Raw genomic sequence first — 18103 nt, forward strand, 5'->3', positions numbered from 1 at the left:
TCATGCTCCAGACGCTGTCACCTTTCAATGGTGGAGTGTAGCAGGTCGGCAAACAAGCCAGTCAACTCCCATCTAAATACTCATCATTTTCAATCCTAATTATTGTTACTTTTATTTGCGTTATTAGGTGATAATGAGTGCTCTGAGCCCACAAATGAAAACAATAGTAACACTCTTAATGTGTGTGTTATTAGCCGTCCCTGGAACAGGTGAAACAACTGTGAGTTTAAACGGCTCTCCAGCCAAGGCGTCCTGTCCCAGCCACATTCCCAGCTCCACCTCGGAACCCGTGCAGACTCAGCAGCCCTGCTCCCTCAAGGGCTCCTTGTCCTCTGATAACATTTATGCTGGACTGTACACTGGAGACGGCACAAGCACACAAGCTCCACCAGGACAAGGTGAGAGCCAACAAACCAACACATGACTGTATCATAGTGATAGACAAGTGAAGCTTCACGAAACTGTGATATTTTTTATTCCTCGAGATGGCACTCTTGGTTTAAAGAAGCAGTGGAAATTTCATCAATTGCCATTACTGTACACTATATTTATCTTTAAACCAAGCGCACCATCTAGAGGAGTAAAATAATATTGCAAGTGCTTGAAGACGCTTCATTTTCCCGTCAATACTGTATCGTACCTTGGATCAACATATTAAATGACTCTTGTGTGCTTTTCTTACTCTGGTGTCTTCTCCCCTTTTTGATTATTCTTCCATCCAGGCTGGGCTAATTACCCTCAACCAACCGAGAGAGTGACTTACAAATCCAGTAGCAAGCCCAGAGCTAGATTTCTCAGTGGGCCTGTGCCTTTATCTATCTGTTTGTATCTCTTCTCTTGCTGCTCCGCTTCCCTTATTTTGCGTGTCTTTCTCTCTTGTGGCACACATCGCTGTCTTTACTTTTTGTTTGGAAACACAGCTTGTTTTCTTTGCACTTTTTTTTTGACATTTCACTTCGGTTTCTGCATTTTGTCCTGTTTATTCAAACGGCTACAGAGTTGACAAATTGGTCATTTGACGTTAAGAATTACAGCTAAGAATAATAATTGGCTCGTAGTTTTTGTCAAAATAATGACATTCAGTATAGCCAGGTTTGAATAAACAGAATATTTGCTAACGTGAACTTTCAGTGCACCTTCCCAGATCTGTACTGGTTGAAACATTCACCGACCATAATGTTGACATGGTTCACTCATCGAATGAGGTCCATTATATGAACCGTGTCAAAAGTTCTGCTGCTGCATCAAAATTTTCGGTTGTTTTATTGCTTTATTTCGCTATGTAAAGTGCAAACTTGATGCATCCTTGTAAGTTACAATGCATTGTTAAATGATGAACTACAATACATTGTGTATGAATGCTTCCAGGGATGCCATGACAACATTTATTTTGTATCCATCCATTTTCTTAACCGCTTATTCCTCAATACATGATTAATCATAACTCAGCATTATTCATGATCTTATCTACAGAATCTTGATGAGGTCTTTTATTGTATCTTATTAGATTGTGTAGGTGGTCACTGGTCAGTGAGTGTATGCATTTTATTATACATAATAATAATAATAATAATATTAATACATTATATTTACAATATTTTATATCAAGCATGTACATTTCCTTTCTGCTCCTCACGCTGCACTTTGCTGTTGCACTTTTTTCAGGAGGCTGATCATTTTGCTTCAAATTCAAGTTTAGATTATTATTTTTTTGCTTTGTGTCTCAGCAGCTTTGTTAATGCATCTTGTTGTCACATACTGTACACTATTCTTCTCTAAATGGAATCTGAGACAAGTTTAGTAAACTCTTGTTTTGTCTTATAGGGTCAACGCTGAAGCGATTGTGTCTTGGCAAAGAGCGAGGCAACAGTATGTAGTTCATTTATGTATGTAAATGTCTTTGCAATCATGTTGTGTACTGTACATCAGTGCTTCCCAACCTTTATTAAGCCAAGGCGCCCAGTTTACATTAGAAAAAAAATCTTGCCGTTCAGATGAACACTAAACTATTTGTCTGTTGCATTAATGTAAACGCATGGTTGCACAGTTTAATTGTACCGTCTGCCATCTAGTGGAAGAACACTGAATTGTTCTGTCTGAATAGATGAAAAAAAAAAACAATAAAATATTTTCCAATGTTTTTTAATAAGGAATAACGCTATCTCACATTGTACTATATATACATATTAATAACATAATTAAATGAACTATAAATAAACAGTTTGTGCATTATGATAATTAATTACGGCTCCTTCTGGCGTGTGCAACTTAACCACCAGAGGCAGTATAATACGATCATGCAGATGGAAGGAAAATTGTTAGTAGTAGTTTCGCAACTACTTTAATTCAGAATGCTGCAATAATGTTTTTTGCAGAGGATAAAAACGTGCCTGTGTGAGTATTGTTATATTGTCTATGTGTTGATGAACCTTTTACTTCCAAATTATCTGTTGCTTCATTAGCCCATACATGGCATTTCCCATTACCAACGCATACTCACGGTTTGGCACCCACGCATTCATATATTCACAGATTTCTTTTTTTTTTTTTTTTATAAACATTTTTAAATATTTGATTCAATATTTTTATTACATTTTTTCACAACAGATTTCCCTCTTTTTTATTTTTATTTTATTCTTATTTTTCTTCCTCTTATTATTGTTATTATTATTTTAGAGGAAAGTGTTTTTTTGGAAGATTTTTTATTATTTTTTTTTCCCCGCAAATTTGGCCAAACGATGGCTTGTGTCTCCGAAAAATAGTAAGTCGGGTCAGTTATATCTCAGAGGTCCATTGTAATAATTTTTTAACAAAAAAAATGAAATGGGATAATTCCATGGCAGCCTGGTTGGGAATCACTGGCGTGCATCACTGTTCTCATCATCAGTATAGAATTTTGCTGCCATGTATTCGTATTTTTACTCATGGCAGGGCCTGGTGCTGGGCTAGGATTTGTTAATCCATCGCAGCAGCCGCCCACCGGCGCCACGCCCCCTCCTCATCAGCCAGTGATGGGACTGGCACAAGCTCAAGCCAATAACAGCAACAACAAGACAGCAAGCTGCGCCGGCTCATCCATCAATGCCACTGAAATCAACCTGCCGGAAGATCTGCAAAGACTGATGGACGACTGGACGCAGGAGGTTCTTGTTGTCACTCACAGGCCGCGTACGAATTCCCTGCGCATCGGCGGGCAGCAGCTTTTGGATCAAGTGGTTGCCCCAAGTCACGTTGCAAAGAACTCAGAGGTGAGTTTGCAGTGGATCGCTTGTGAAGTTTTCTCATACAGTGGACCCAGAATACTCTCAGCTTGGTACCATTTTCAGATTTAGAAAAAAAACACTTTTTTTTTCATTGGAAATGTGTATAAAATATTGAATATATCCATTTATATATAGTATATATATACACAATATTATAGATATGTTATGTGTATATATACTATAAGAGGTTGATCAGCAGTTTTACACAATATTTTAGGTTTAAAGGAAAAAAAAAGTAGTATTTTGCTTTGTAGTTTTAAGATATATCACCATTCACCACTAGATGGCAAACAGGGCTTAGTTATTAGGGATGTAACGATATCCAAACATCACGATACTGATAATTGTGGCCCCCTCCATGCGCATCCCTGATCGAATCCATTATCCAACTCTCAAGGTGTCATCTTGGATGACCCCGGGTGTAGAAAGCGGCAACCTTCCCCCGTCATGGCCTGATGGCACCGGCAAGGCGATGATCGACGTGTCCTCCAGAGAACTCGGCGCCGTTTGTCAGCTACTCTCGCCCCTCCCCTTCCGGGCCTCGTCCTCTCCTCTCTCTGTTAGTCGATCACCCGGGTTACCCCTCGCCCTTCCTTCTGGAATTTTTGCCTTTCCTGGCACTCCCGCAAGCCAGGATGCTTCCATCCCAAGTGCGCCATATCAACCGCCCGGCTCCAAAACAAGAACTCTTTAAAGCTGCGTAGCAATTTGTGTCTTCCAAGTCGTGTACCAAAAAGCAATGTCATTATAGTCCTTGACGTGCATATACTGTATATAGTGTATTTAACCAGCACGTATGTTACCATTGATCTCTCATTTGCATACCTCATGTTCATATGTCATAGTATCATTTGAGCGCAGAGCAATGGTAGATTTTGAACTCATTGCTTGTATGTAAACTTGTTACATTCAATAACTGAGATTTACAGAGTTGTGTTGGTCATGTCACCCGACAGACAAACAACCACGTGTAATATAGGAACTCTTGTTAGTGTGTACATAGTTTGCGTGTTTATACAGTTAACAGCGGATGATGCTTAGGTTGTTGCTGCAGCTGCTGCGTGTGTCTCAGTGCAACTATTCAGCAGCCGCCACTGTGAAGACTTCTGGACCAGACGACCTGCTCTCAGTCCGAGGTTAAGTTTCTTTTTTTTTTTTTTTCTTTTTTTCTTCACCCCATCAATGAAATGCTTCCAGCACAAGCGCTTGGAATATTAACGAGAGATCGGAAGAAACTTTACCTTCAGGTGAAAATCACCTGTGAGCGTGCCTTGCATTGTTATTTCTGAAGATGAGCGTTTAGGTCCGAAGCAGCCATGAGTTATTCTCAATGTATCCTTAAATTATGTGATTAGAATCATCAAAATGGACAGAGAAAAAAAATGCTAGAATCTCATCATTGCAGGTCATAAAACATCACAGATTGGAAAAAAAAACAAAAAAACACCTTGGGATATAGAGTATACAATGTGCTTAAATGTATCCTGTTGTTTTTTCTCCTCTTCATTCGCAAGTTGGTGGAAAAAGGCATAAAAATCTGCTATCACACACAAATGTCTTTTTCCTCTTCAAACCTATCACATTACATATTGTTACCTTGAGGGAGTTTTTAAGAGTTACTGTGAGGTTGGTGATGATGGTATAAAGTACACCAAGAATGTGAATTACTGAAATTGAGATTATTGTTTTTATTCTTAAAGTTTATTCAAAGGCGTGTAACGTCATTCTAAGCACACTCATAAATGTTGAGCCATTCTTTTCACATTTTGAAATAATTTCACCTGAAAAATTTCAACATTGTCTCATCTGGCCTGATTTGCAGTGTCAAAAGAATTGCACATTTAGAAAGCTCTTGTCATTATTGTTCATGCTTGCAAATGTATGAATGCTTTGGCCTGCTAATCCCCATACTGGTGACAAACGCACTGAACACAATGAAATGAAATAAAAACACATTTATTAGACCATTGGAACTATTTGGTCTTAGCAATCAACCAGCCTCATGAAGTGCCTGAGCTTCTATCGATTATTAAAAAAAAAAAAAAAGAAGTATTTTCCTTGCACATAGAGGCCACAATTTTTAGGCAGGCTGTGATGTCAACGCCGCTCTATTTCTGGTATTTCTGGTAAATCATGTCATGTTGTGTGGGAGATTCCCGGCAGCAGCACTGGCAGTTGCACAATAGGTCAATGATATCCAGTGCAGCAACTGCATCACTGTTTCAAATTAATGCAAAGTCGTGATTGTCGGCGGGGTAATCATTTAACAAGTTGCTTATTTTAGTTGCTTTCAGTAGAACCGATTTTCCTATAATATTTTGTGTGCCGAAATTATGAGACAAATTTCAGTGTCGGTTAAAATTGAGGTTTAACATGTTTGTATTTTGTAAAGGCTTATTTTGGATCAATTTTGTCATAATGTTGGGGCGTTGAGTGTGAAAGTGTTTAAACAGGACCATGAGAAAGAGGAGTTTGCCCTTTAGCTTTGACATTATGTACACATGCATGTTGCCCCGTGACTATTTGAGTATAAAAAAAAATAACTTTTGATCTCCTGGCTTCACTTTGAGTGGCGCCACCATGGAGAGAACTGTGCTGCAAGTCAGCATCTTCGGACTACTTTTGGCTTTTGGAACCACACAACCCAAGGTAGGATGATTGATGGACACACATTGTTTAAATAAATAAATTAGGGGTGTCAGGCGATAAAATTTTTTTTAATTGTAATTAATCACTTAACTTCAACTCATGATTAATCACAAATTTTATATCTGTTCCAAATGTACAATACAATGTAATTTTTTTCCTGAGTTTTCAAACTCTTGGTAACATAAAAGTGGGGAAAATGTTAAACTAATAGAAATATGAAATATGGCTGCATCTGTTAGTAACTGATATAAATTTCATAATAATTCATAAAATTGAGTTTGCGGTCATTAATTGCGGGTTTAAAAAAATTAGTGGAGGAACTTTAAATTAACTAAATATTAATACACTAATTTTGAAATCCCTAAAATAAATAAATAGATAAATAAATAAATGTTGATTTTATGGGAAAAATCTGGCTGCTTGATAGCCAGATTTTGTTTTTGTAAAAATAAAAAAAATTAGAATAATAATAAAAAATATTAAAATGTGACAATCTTTACAAAAAAAACATTTACTTTCAAGTTTATGTTCAGAGTTTCAGGAATTAGCTGTTAATTTGAAAGTAATATTTTTTTTTTACGTATTTGACTTACATTTGTAAATGGTTATGTAATTTACAGAACAATGTAAATTTTATCAATAAAGCTTTCTTTCGCACTTTCTATTCAAAACAAGCAACCCAAAGTGCTTTATGAGTTAAATATAAATAAATAAATAAATTCAATAAAAATACATTTAAAAAAAAAGAGAGAGAGAAAGTTCTCCGCCATCCAGGATTTGCTGTCCAGGATACAGATAAAATGCTAGCAGGAACATCAGCACATATAAATAAAACAAAAAAGAACCTAAAATTGAACCTTGTCGCACGTCGCATTTTATTTCATAGAACTTCAAGGAGCATGTATCTGAACTTAATTTACCATAAAATTTTTCTCAGTGAGGTAGGAACCACTCGCCACAAAAACCACCGTGTGGTCTACCGTATCGAAAACAGCACTTAGATCCAGGCTAGCAGTACCAACCCTTCATTTATAGCAATTAAGATTATTTCTAAAATAATTAAAAATCTTAACAAGGGCAGTCTTTGTTCTATTGTTTACCCTAAATCTGAACCCTAAACACAGTTTCAAGTGTTTGTTTATTTACCATTGTTTCCCTCATGATTTTACAGTGTTTCGTTGTAAATTTGAGTTTTGCTTTAGAACAATGAGATTGCATGTCCACCATTGTTGTCTTTCCGCAACCATTTGATCTTTCCTCAGCTGACTGTCATACACATGAGGCTTTTTTCCCTTTCACTCCCTAATTTTTTTTGCTCAGGATGACTGGGAAATCTACAGCTTTCACATCAACTCCACAGTCTCCAGTCGTTACGCCACCACCATCATCACCAGCCGTGTGGTCAATCGCAAAAACGAGTCCCAAGAAATCGAGTTCCACGTCCGGATTCCCAAGAATGCCTTCATCAGCAAATTCAGAATGTGGGTCTTGTCTCTGCCCCCAAAACACATACTATAATGGTATCTGCGAAAGCAATGGATCTTCCCTTGACCAGGTTTATGGACGGCCAGGTGTATGATGGCGTCGTGAAGGCAAAAGAAGCGGCTCAGCAGCAGTACAGTGACGCCGTGTCCCGCGGTGAAAGTGCCGGCATCGTCAGGTACAGGCTCGACATTACAGAAAAGAAATGCATGGCTGCTTCAATGTTTATTACTGTATGGAAGCGTAGAGCTGCCAATGTGGAGTAAACATTTTTGGCCGGCGAGCAAATATGTTCAAACATACTCACAAATACGTTTGAACATACAAATATATTCGAACGTACATGTAGGCTACATGCTACAAAGTTAGCATACCTTCCCATAATGCCACAGGGTATTATTTGCACATGCGCGAGTGAAAACAAAACCCCAGTTTTTGGCATTTGGGTCACATTACCAATTCATTAGAAAATTAAGTAGACAAAAAAACAGTGTTTATTCGTAACTTTTATGATTTATCATGTCTGCCGTGCATGATTTAGATTCGTCATTTTTCGCCCCATAATGCAATGGGGTTTTACGTTTGCGCACTTGAGTACCGCAGCAATCGATCGGCGGGACAGAGCCTCGCCAACAGGGAAAATTCAGGAAGTAAACTGCGTCAACTGCACAAGCGAAATACCCCGTGGCATTATGGGAAGGTATGCTAACTTTGTAGCATGTAGCCTACAAGTACGTTCGAACATATTAGCGACTATGTTCGAATGTATTTGGGACTATGCTCGAACGTATTTGAGAGTATGTTCGAACATATTTGCGAGTATGTTCGAAAGTATTTGCGACTATGTTCGAACATATTTGCGGGTATGTACGAACACATTTGCGAGTAGGCTATGTTCGAACATATTTCAATACGTTCGAACATATTTGTGAGTATGTTCGAATGTATTAGCGACTATGTTCGAACGTACTCGCCAGCCAAAAATGTTTACTCCACATTGGCAGCTCTACGCTTCCGTATGTCTGCATCTTTCATAGCTCTGTCGGGAGAACTCTGGAAGAGTTTAAGACCTCAGTGACAGTGGCCGCTCTAAAAAAGGTGACCTTTGAACTCACGTACGAGGAACTACTCAAACGCACGCTCGGCAAGTACGAGCTGCAGATCCACGCTCAGCCCATGCAGCCTGTCAAAGACTTCAGGGTGCGTTGGCACCGTCCGCTCACTAATGCGCAATCACCGCGTTGGTCTGTTTATCATGTTGATCCCAAATTTCAGGTGGATGTGTACATACAAGAAAATGCAGGAATCAATTTCATCGATGTTAAAGGGGGACTGAGCACCGGCGCTCTGGCTAATGCTATCACCCAAACACATGCGGACAAACAGGTAAAGCATGAGGGAAAGAAATTCAAAACAGGGTTTTGCATGTCATTTCGCTCTCTCTTTTTTTTTCTTCTTCTAATTTTAAGCCTCAACTTAGGCAGTCAGAGCTTGTGATCTTGTGACAACAACAACAAAAAAGTTATGTACCAAGTTATATTACATGAATTGGCATTAGAGTTATATAAATTCCTATTGTTTGGGAGGCCATGAAGGTGTCTGAAGTTGGGGCGAGTTAGAGTGAGCTTTCAGATTTAAGCGCAGCGAGCTAGTGGAAAAAAAAACATGACGTCATTGATTAGTCAATGTCGACTTGAATCTCATCCAAATCCAAAGTCGAGTGTACAATAAATTCTTTATATTATCTTACATTGTTTTTTATGTGTTTTATTAGAGATGTGATTTTTAATTTTTTTTTTCATTCTAATTAACTGCGTGATTTCATAGTTGAGACACAATCAAAATTAATCATATATTTTATATTGGTTCTAAATGTACAATAACATAATATTTTTAAAGTTTATAATACTCGCATGAAAGTGGAAAAAATTGTCTACCTTGTGCAAATATATCTTTTAGTCCTTGATGCGTTTATAGTAACTCATATTTATTTGAAGCTGAAATTAAATTACACAGTGAAAAAAGTGGAAAGCATAAAGTCATTAATTTGTATTGAACTAAATGTGCATAAATCATCCTGCCACTAGATGGCACATGTGTTTCACGTTGATGAAGCACGTGGTGGTCAAATATACTCTATTATCATCAAATAGACAATGATGGTTTTAAAGTCATTAAATCACTATTCCTCTGAACTCACAATTTCCCTACATTAATTTTTTTGCCTTGAATTTTTGCAGGCCTCGGTTTATTTCTACCCGACAGTGGACCAACAGAAAACATGTGACAGCTGTAACAAAAAGGGTATGAATGGAGATCTGGTTATCGTTTATGACGTCAACAGAGACAGCTCACTCGGGGACATTAAGGTAAAAAAAGAAGGCTTCAAAATCCTGTGTTGAATATTTTTCGAACAATTATAATGCTCGCTTATGATCGATCAGTCAGGTGTACCTACCTGTTCTGTAGTTGTCTGCGTGATATAGATGGTGTCACCTACTTTAAGATGTTTTTCAATGTTGTTTTTTCCACCAGACATCAAGTGGATATTTTGTCCATCACTTTGCTCCGTCACAACTTCAACGCATTCCAAAGAATGTTGTCTTCGTCATCGATAAAAGTGGTTCCATGAATGGCGAGAAAATAGAACAGGTACAGTCATTTAAGTTTTGTATGATTTGTATGATGTTTTATTTTTGGCCCAAGAGTTATGTCATAATGTTCAAAAAGTCACAAATGTTTGTTGTCAGACCCGCACCGCATTAATCCATATTCTGAATGACCTGGCGGAGGACGACTTCTTTGGTCTCATCACTTTTGATAGCTCGGTGTCTTACTGGAAGCGAGAACTTGTTCAGGCCGACTCGCAAAATGTGAAAAGTGCTAAAGAATTTGCTGTGAGAATTTGGGCGCAAGGAGGTAGTTTAAACATTTATTTTCCAATAAGCAATATTTTGACTAATGTGGCTTGTTGCCATCCAGAGTAAAGTTGTGCTGATGTTGTTTTACCTCCTCGAGGCACAAATATTAATCAAGCGCTGTTGGATGGCTCACGTATGCTGAATGAGAACCCCAGGAAAGGTTCCGCTTCCATCCTCATACTCCTCACTGATGGAGACCCAACCTCAGGTCAACACACACCTGGAATGGAATTCATAAGAATAGTAATAAAATAAAGTAACATAAAGTAGTAATAGACAGGCTAATGAATGCTTCTATATGGCACCATAAATAAAACTATTAAAAAATTGGGGATAAACAACCCAAAACAAAACAAACAACCCCGCGCCACAAAAAAATTATAAAATATTACCAAAAATATATTAAAAAAAAAAAAAAAGCTAATAGGTGAATCCACGGGTGGCGAACTGCGAGTATGTGTGGGTTCACTGTACTCACAGGAATATGTGCTTTAACCTTGAAATACCCGACAAATACTGCAGTTTAGTCACTTACAGTAGTTGTGAAACTCATCTTTGCTTGTGTCTGCATAACTGAAATATACCGCCCCCTTGTGGCCAAGGAGCAAAATCAGAGGGCGCTGCAGTGAATTAATAATGATAAGCAAACTTTTCTTGTTTAAATTTTAATTATGTGTTTTTATGAGGTACATTACAGAGTGGTCTTTATATGTGATGTGTTAGTGTGTGTGTGTGTGTGTTTTTGTCATTTAGAAATTAGAACGACTTGCATGTTAAATTGGAGGTTCCACCATAGAATAGAATAAAATCTTTTTTTTTTTTTTTTTTTTTTTTTTTTTTTTTTTTTTGCTTCAAGAATACTGTTTTTCACTTGTCTGCCCTCACTTCAGGTGTGACCAATCTGGAACAAATCAACAGAAATGTGATGGAGGCCATTCAAGGCAAATTCCCACTCTACTGTCTTGGTTTCGGTTTTGACGTCAACTTTAGTTTTCTGGAGAAGCTGTCCTTGCTGAACAACGGTGTTGTGCGGCGGATTTATGCTGACGCTGATGCTGATTTGCAGCTGAAGGTAACTTTATTTATTTTTTCATTTTTATTTTGTATCTTTTTTTTAATTTTAGAAAGTTGGAATACAATTCAATGAAAACTTATGATAAAAGGTAAAAATAAACATATGAATTAATACTTTTTTATTAATTATTTTATTTTATGTATTTATTTTTTAATTAATTTAATTATTTTTATATTTTGATTTTATTAATTATAATAAAACTGAATACAAAGTGCTGTACAGTGAAGTCTTTATTTTGAACAATATATTGAGTGTGGGAAAAGAGCACATAAGAGACTCCATTGACTTTATATTCTTTTTGTACAATTGATTGCAAAAAAGTGTTGTGAATTAAATAATAATAAATAAATAGTTTAGCATAATGATTGTGGTGAATTAGTTCCTCCTGAGAGTTGCATTGTCATTTCTTTTCTTTTCTTTCTTTTTTTCCCCCCTTTTTTAAGAGAGTATTTATTTATTTTTTTTAGAATTTATTTTTGTGATGCCTTTTAGGGAGATGTGAGGCTTTGTGTCTGTGTGCATGTGAGTTCTTATGTTGTTTTTTTGTTGGTGAATGTGAGTTATTTTTTGGGGTGGACGTGATTTTTTTTCTTTCAATTTTGATGAAATATTTTGGATGTGGGAGAGTTTTTTTTTTCTTTCCTTTTTTAAGAGAGTATTTTTTTTTTTTTTTAGAATTTATTTTTGTGATGCCTTTTTGGGAGATGTGAGGTTTTGTGTTTGTGTGCATGTGAGTTTTTATGTTGAGTTTTTTGTTGTTGGTGAATGTGAGTTATTTTTTGGGGTGGGTGTGATTTTTTTTTTCTTTCAATTTTAATGAAATATTTTGGATGTGGGAGAGTTTTTTTTTTTCTTTCCTTTTTTAAGAGAGTATTTTTTTTTTTTAGAATTTATTTTTGTGATGCCTTTTTGGGAGATGTGAGGTTTTGTGTCTGTGTGCATGTGAGTTTTTATGTTGAGTTTTTTGTTGTTGGTGAATGTGAGTTATTTTTTGGGGTGGACGTGATTTTTTTTCTTTCAATTTTGATGAAATATTTTGGATGTGGGAGAGTTTTTTTTTTCTTTCCTTTTTTAAGAGAGTATTTTTTTTTTTTTTAGAATTTATTTTTGTGATGCCTTTTTGGGAGATGTGAGGTTTTGTGTCTGTGTGCATGTGAGTTTTTATGTTGAGTTTTTTTTGTTGGTGAATGTGAGTTATTTTTTGGGGTGGGTGTGATTTTTTTTCTTTCAATTTTAATGAAATATTTTGGGTGTGGGAGAGTTTTTTTTTTTTTTGTGAGTGAGATATTTTTTGTGGCATTTTGGTAAGTTTGTGGTGAGTGAGAGTTTTTAGCGTGTGAGCGACTAACAAATGTTGGTTTTGGTCGACACGGCACATCAAGGTTGACATGCGTGCAGGTGCTATGTAGTTGATTTGATTGGTCACATGATGAGGATGATGCTAGTACGAGTGTGATCTTCTTTTCCACCAGGGATTCTACGACGAAGTGGCCAATCCTCTTTTGACAGACGTGACCATGATTTATACCGGCGCCGGCAATCTGACCCAGACCAACTTCAGTCAGTATTATAACGGTTCTGAGATTGTGGTGGCCGGTCAGATCACCGACAACAACATTGAAACCTTCGTCCCAAGCGTTGTGGCCATTTCGGTGAGCTCCTTTCTTCAGCTGTGGTTTTGTACAAATTGTACTCAAAATTCTTTTTCACTCCACAGAGGAATGCAAGTATCGTATTCTCTGACAAAAACAGCACCACAAAGTCTACGGACAGCAACATCCAGAGGGTTTGGGCCTATCTGACTGTCAAACACCTCCTGGAGAAAGAGTCAGTAAAAACGAATCCATTTTTCATAGGGGCGTAACAGAAAACGGTGGAAATTGAAAATCAGTTTTGGTTGAAATGATGTGATAGGTTGCAGTATTCGGGTGATGAGAAGGTGAAAATAAGGAACGAAATCTTGAGGCTGTCACTCAAATACAACTTTGTGACCCCGCTCACGTCCATGGTGGTCACCAAGGAGAAGACGGAGGTGCTTCACAAACCCAGCGAGGGGGGTCCGCCGCCGCCTCATGGGGGGCATGCTTTATTGAAGCAGCGGTCACGTCTTGTACATCCTATCAGTAAGTCTCACTCTTGTGAATCAAACATCAAATTACAATGGAACACATTCGAGAAACTGTTCTTCTGTTTTTCAGTTCGACGTAGGCCTATTACAGGTAAATGACTCAGTATATTCTAGGGCGGGTCTAGAAAGTCCGGGGGGTGGTCGAGGCGAGGGTATGAGTATGATGTGTGGATGGAAGATTTTAAAACTTATTCTCAGCGAGTGAAGATTTGTTCAAATATATAACTTTAAAAAAAAATCATATATTTCCAAATAAAATCCACAAATCAAGTTTTACAAATGACATCTATGTGGTGCCTTTAAGAAACAGATATTATAGCATGAAGTCAATTGCCTTTTTTGATGCTTTTTTGACAGGGTCACAGAACATAAAATGTAAGTATGTTAACTTGGAAAGTAAATGCATATTAAATTATTATTGACAAGTCTAATTGGAATAATGAACGCATGCATTTAATCGCCGTTTGTCTTTGTGTGAATCCAAATTATTATTATTATTATTATTATTATTATTAAAAAACAAGAATTTGAAATGATTTTTCACAACCTCTGATTGGAGTGATGAATAAAAATGTGTTCGTTTCTTTTTGTGGCAGCCAGCAATCCACCTGGTATGACATGAACAACAGAGCTTGACAGAACAAATATTAAGTGACTTCTTCAATTTTTTCTGTAAAAAATAAATAAATAAATAAATTGAGTAGTTGCCTTCACGCTCTTTACATAAATTAACTGTTTTTCTTTGTATTTCTGACAGCTCGTCCAACATTGTATGGTAAGATGACACAACAAATGATTACTGAAGTACATTACAAGGCAATAATATTTTTCATTTAATTTTCTGTGCTATTTATGTCATTATTTACTCATATTTCTGCTAATTTTTTGGATCTACGAAAGCTGTTGAGATCCAATACAGTTCTTCTTTTATTACATTTTTATTAAATAATCATTAATGTTAAATTTTGATTATTTAGCAATGCAGTTTTTTTTTTTTTTTTTTTTTTTTTTTTTTTTTTTGATATGAGCCTTCAGTGTACTGAATTTTTTGCTTTGATTTGGAAGCTCAAACTGGAAATATGAGTGCATAGCTTAGCTTTTAGTCCACTAATGTTATCGTGTTTGTTTTGTTTGTTTTCAACTATTTCCCCTCAATTTTTAATTTTTTCATAATATTCTTCCAAATATCCAAAGATCACATCCAATTTGTATAACTCATTCATTGTTTGCAACATGACACTTCAGTCAAAACATATCCACTTAAATTAAAAACATACACATATTTATAAAAATGCTGGTTACTTAGTAACGAGTTAACTGCATCACTGCAAGTATGAATTGGCCTTTATACTGCCCCCAGGTGGCCAACTAACACACAGCATAATGAGCAATTTAATGTGCATTGAATTGAGCAAGGAAGACAAAAAAAAAATAATAATCTAATTCTTTTAATCATATTTTCAAGGCACCGTTCTGTAGTTGTAGTTTGACTGAGATGTTCTTAATATTTTGGCTGCCTTCCTTACATGTGAGGACCAAATCATGAGAAAAACCTCTTGTTATGATGCAGTCCAGTGTCCCAATTTGTAATTCTCTAAACATGGCCTAAAAAATGATGTACCAGTTTCAATCATTTCAATGATTATAAGCTAGCAGTCAGTCAAATAGGGAGTGGCCTGTATCTGATTCCTCCACATGATAGGGAGTTAAATTATTAAAGTGGGTGCAGGCGAACCTAATTTTATCTTCTAATGTGGTTGTCGTTCATTCCAAGTTTGATTGTTGATTTCCAGGTCTGATGGAAAACACGAAGTACGGTGCGGCAGATAGATTTCAGTCAGGTAAGTGGCATGAGGTCACCTGATTTAATGATTCGTGATGTGATCAAATGTCACCAGGCTTTCGGGTTGGAGATTATTATAGTACTTGTATTTTTACACGAGATCAGATCAGCTCTGAATCATTGTAGCGATTCCGCACTTCCCTACCATGTTGCCAAGTTTACCTTTCATTCTGCCAACCTTACGACCTGGTAAAAGAGTATTAATCGACTGATAAAGTGGAGTCATTTCATGTTATGTTTGCACATCTGATTGTGTTTCTTTGTGTGCCTTCACAGTTGTTGAACCTGACATTCGTTTTTTGCTCCAAACTGAGAATCAATCTCTTCCACTGTGTTTTGACGTGCCTGCAAGAAGTATGTTTCGACTCCTTCACCTCCCTAGTACAGGTCAGTCCAATATATGCACTCTTCCATTTATTTATTTGGATAATTTTGTGTAAAATCAACTCCGAATTTTTCCTTACTTCAAATGTTGAGGTAGGATTGGAAATGGAGGTAAAAACATCTTGGAAACGTTACTTACAAAGCTGATTTTGGTAGCATTTTAATGCTGCTACAAAACAGTTACAAATGCTTTATTTACTTAATTGTGGGAATGCTGAAGCAGCTGTTTAATTATTATAGCGTTTAAATATAGAACAGAAATGTTTTGTATTCTAATCTTTTACTTCCATTTCCAACCACAACACAGAATTTGAAGAAAATCTGAGAGATAAAGGGAAAATTCCGAGTTATTCCTCCCATTTCTCACCATTATGATTATTGTTTGGTGTTGAGTTGTTTCGGCATCTCTTCTTCACTATTAGGTTTCTCTGTGAATGGTGCGCTGGATGGACTAAGAGGCTTCAATAGGATTGTTGTCCACTCCAATCCTAACATCACTATGACTGTGGACATAGTTGGCATCGTCATTCACGATGGACAATTTTTACGGAAGTCATCGTGGCAGGCGGGACATGTGACCACGACTGCTGGAAGGTGATTTTGCTTTGAGTGTTTCAGCATTGACTGACCCTGGCGCTTTCCCCAGAATGCTTTTCCCTCCTCATATTCTTGTCTGACAAATGAATAGTACACGTACACATCTTATGTGTGGTGTAACTGATTGAAAAAAAAAAATGCTTTTCTATAGTATGACAATAATTAAATGGGACACGAACATTGACATCAGCATTGGCGATACACGCCTGGTCATCTTGCATCATCATGACATCGCAGGAGAAGAATTCCTCTGGCCAGTCATAAAAAAGCGCTCTTCAGACAGTAATGCTGAAGGAATTTTAGGTGAGTTACCCTGTTGGACATGTGTACTGTGGGTACAGTTAAAAAAAAAAAAAAAAAAAAAAGTTTACACACCCTGTGTTCAAACTCCAGCTTTTTGTGATAATTTTGTTTTTAGAACAGGATGACTCATTTCAAAACTTAACCACGGGCAATAGACTCGATATAATTCACAGCTTTTTTTGTTCCGCGTCCTGTTTTCAGCACAAAAGTCAGCAGATTATGAAGAAGTGCAACCACCTTTCTCTAAAAAACTTAAAATAAAAGACCAGGAAATCAATGTTACCAGGTAACTTATTCTTACATTTGATCCATTTTTGGTGCATTTTTACAGTCAATGTTGTCTTTCCCCTTTAGATCACGGGCGATTGACTTGAGTGTTTCCCCAGCTGCGATTTCGCCCTGCTTGCTCATATCTGCCGAGTCAGCACTTCAATCCCCTCTCGCTGATTTCACTCTCGCCTCGATTTGATGAAGAGCCACGCTTTAACGATACATTGCAAAACATACATTTCTCATGTCAGAAACAATAAACAGTCAAACAAGTATGAGGTCATGATCTTTTTTTGAAAAATTTTGGATTGATATCTTTAACTTCTTTGAGTTTTGTTTTTGAAAAAATGGTAACTCATTATTTATAAGTGAGTTTTGCCACAAAACGCCTGCACAACCATCTGTTATCCCAAATCGGTTCCAAATGCTTTGCAAAATAAAACAATCTGCCAAATGTGACTTAAAGAGTAAGAGTTGTTTGTGAGGGTAACACCTCATTTACTTTTGAAAGTAACATTATCAATACTTAGCGTAACTATGTTAACTACAAGTAGACTGAGTGCAATTTCTGAAGAAATTGCGTGGGAATGCTGAAAGCTGAATGCTAATGTTTAAATGCATGTGGAATGCTTATGAAGTAAATTTGGAGATACATTATGAAATTATGACCACCTGGTTACTGGACAAAGCACTTTACCAACTGTGTCACCGAGCAGTATCACCTGGTAATTATATGATAAGTTATATGTATGGAAGTGGGCATGATAAGTGTACTTAGAAAAAGTTCAATGTATGTCCCATTGAAAATGAATGTTGAAAAGTTTAATTTAAACGTTAACTTGTGCAAATACTGTAAGCAATGTTGAACCAGACGATATATAACCCAGGAGCCGTGAATTTTTGAAGCAAGTTGAAATTTGAACAGTGTGAATCGGAAGTATTATGTGAGATTTGTTACGTTGCAAAAAAGTGTGGAGAATAAAAATCACAATAACATATGTCTGAATGCTTTAGCCTTTCCACAATGAATAGAATAATGACTAATATGTAATCCCCCCCCCCAAAAAAGATATGATCCCAAATCGAGAGGGAGTATTACAGACGGGAGTTAATATGAAACAAAAAAATTTCAGTTAGGAAGTTTACTGGTGCAGGATCTTGCTCTTGTGTAAAAAAAAGAAAGAAAAA

The 18103-nt window shown here is 36.7% G+C and overlaps 2 protein-coding genes across 14 annotated transcripts in view; both read left to right on the forward strand.

The window, feature by feature from the left end:
• The window catches only part of wnk2 (WNK lysine deficient protein kinase 2), a 32528-nt gene extending 27301 nt beyond the window's left edge, over window positions 1-5227 (forward strand). For 2 of the 8 annotated variants that reach the window (XM_077529481.1, XM_077529484.1), the window contains 5 exons: window positions 195-398; window positions 723-821; window positions 1825-1869; window positions 2932-3248; window positions 3661-5227. In XM_077529481.1, coding sequence (XP_077385607.1) covers window positions 195-398; window positions 723-821; window positions 1825-1869; window positions 2932-3248; window positions 3661-3957 — 962 coding nt within the window. In that variant the 3' untranslated portion in view covers window positions 3958-5227. Of the gene's footprint in view, window positions 1-194; window positions 399-722; window positions 1887-2931; window positions 3249-3660 lie in introns of those variants that run through there. The other 6 variants (XM_077529482.1, XM_077529483.1, XM_077529485.1 and 3 more) reach the window with 6 other exon arrangements.
• Window positions 5228-5551: 324 nt separating this feature from the next.
• Window positions 5552-17374, forward strand: LOC144023779 (inter-alpha-trypsin inhibitor heavy chain H4-like). 6 transcript variants are annotated; one of them, XM_077529616.1, is made up of 23 exons: window positions 5552-5912; window positions 7233-7393; window positions 7468-7572; window positions 8432-8594; window positions 8670-8780; window positions 9635-9763; window positions 9930-10046; window positions 10145-10313; window positions 10413-10523; window positions 11206-11387; window positions 12863-13042; window positions 13108-13217; window positions 13305-13513; window positions 13589-13609; window positions 13876-13893; window positions 14115-14129; window positions 14276-14293; window positions 15312-15359; window positions 15638-15748; window positions 16168-16339; window positions 16494-16645; window positions 16847-16931; window positions 17000-17374. In XM_077529616.1, the coding sequence occupies exons 1-23, from the start codon at window positions 5844-5846 to the stop codon at window positions 17112-17114; spliced, it is 2571 nt and encodes an 856-aa protein (XP_077385742.1). In that variant the 5' UTR covers window positions 5552-5843; the 3' UTR covers window positions 17115-17374. The 6 variants fall into 6 exon arrangements, with proteins under 6 accessions (XP_077385742.1, XP_077385744.1, XP_077385743.1 ...); XM_077529618.1 differs by having other exon boundaries at window positions 16533-16645; XM_077529617.1 differs by lacking the exon at window positions 13589-13609.
• Window positions 17375-18103: the final 729 nt, after the last annotated feature.

This window comes from Festucalex cinctus, chromosome 8, assembly GCF_051991245.1.
Source record: "Festucalex cinctus isolate MCC-2025b chromosome 8, RoL_Fcin_1.0, whole genome shotgun sequence".
Taxonomy (NCBI): domain Eukaryota; kingdom Metazoa; phylum Chordata; class Actinopteri; order Syngnathiformes; family Syngnathidae; genus Festucalex; species Festucalex cinctus.

Bases quoted from the DNA above. Each gene is read 5' to 3' on its own strand.
- LOC144023779 (XM_077529616.1), top strand. From the start codon at position 5,844: ATGGAGAGAACTGTGCTGCAAGTCAGCATCTTCGGACTACTTTTGGCT. The intron at 10,314-10,412 runs GTAGTTTAAACA...TACCTCCTCGAG, and splicing joins GAGAATTTGGGCGCAAGGAG to GCACAAATATTAATCAAGCG. The intron at 13,218-13,304 runs GTCAGTAAAAAC...ATGATGTGATAG, and splicing joins AAACACCTCCTGGAGAAAGA to GTTGCAGTATTCGGGTGATG.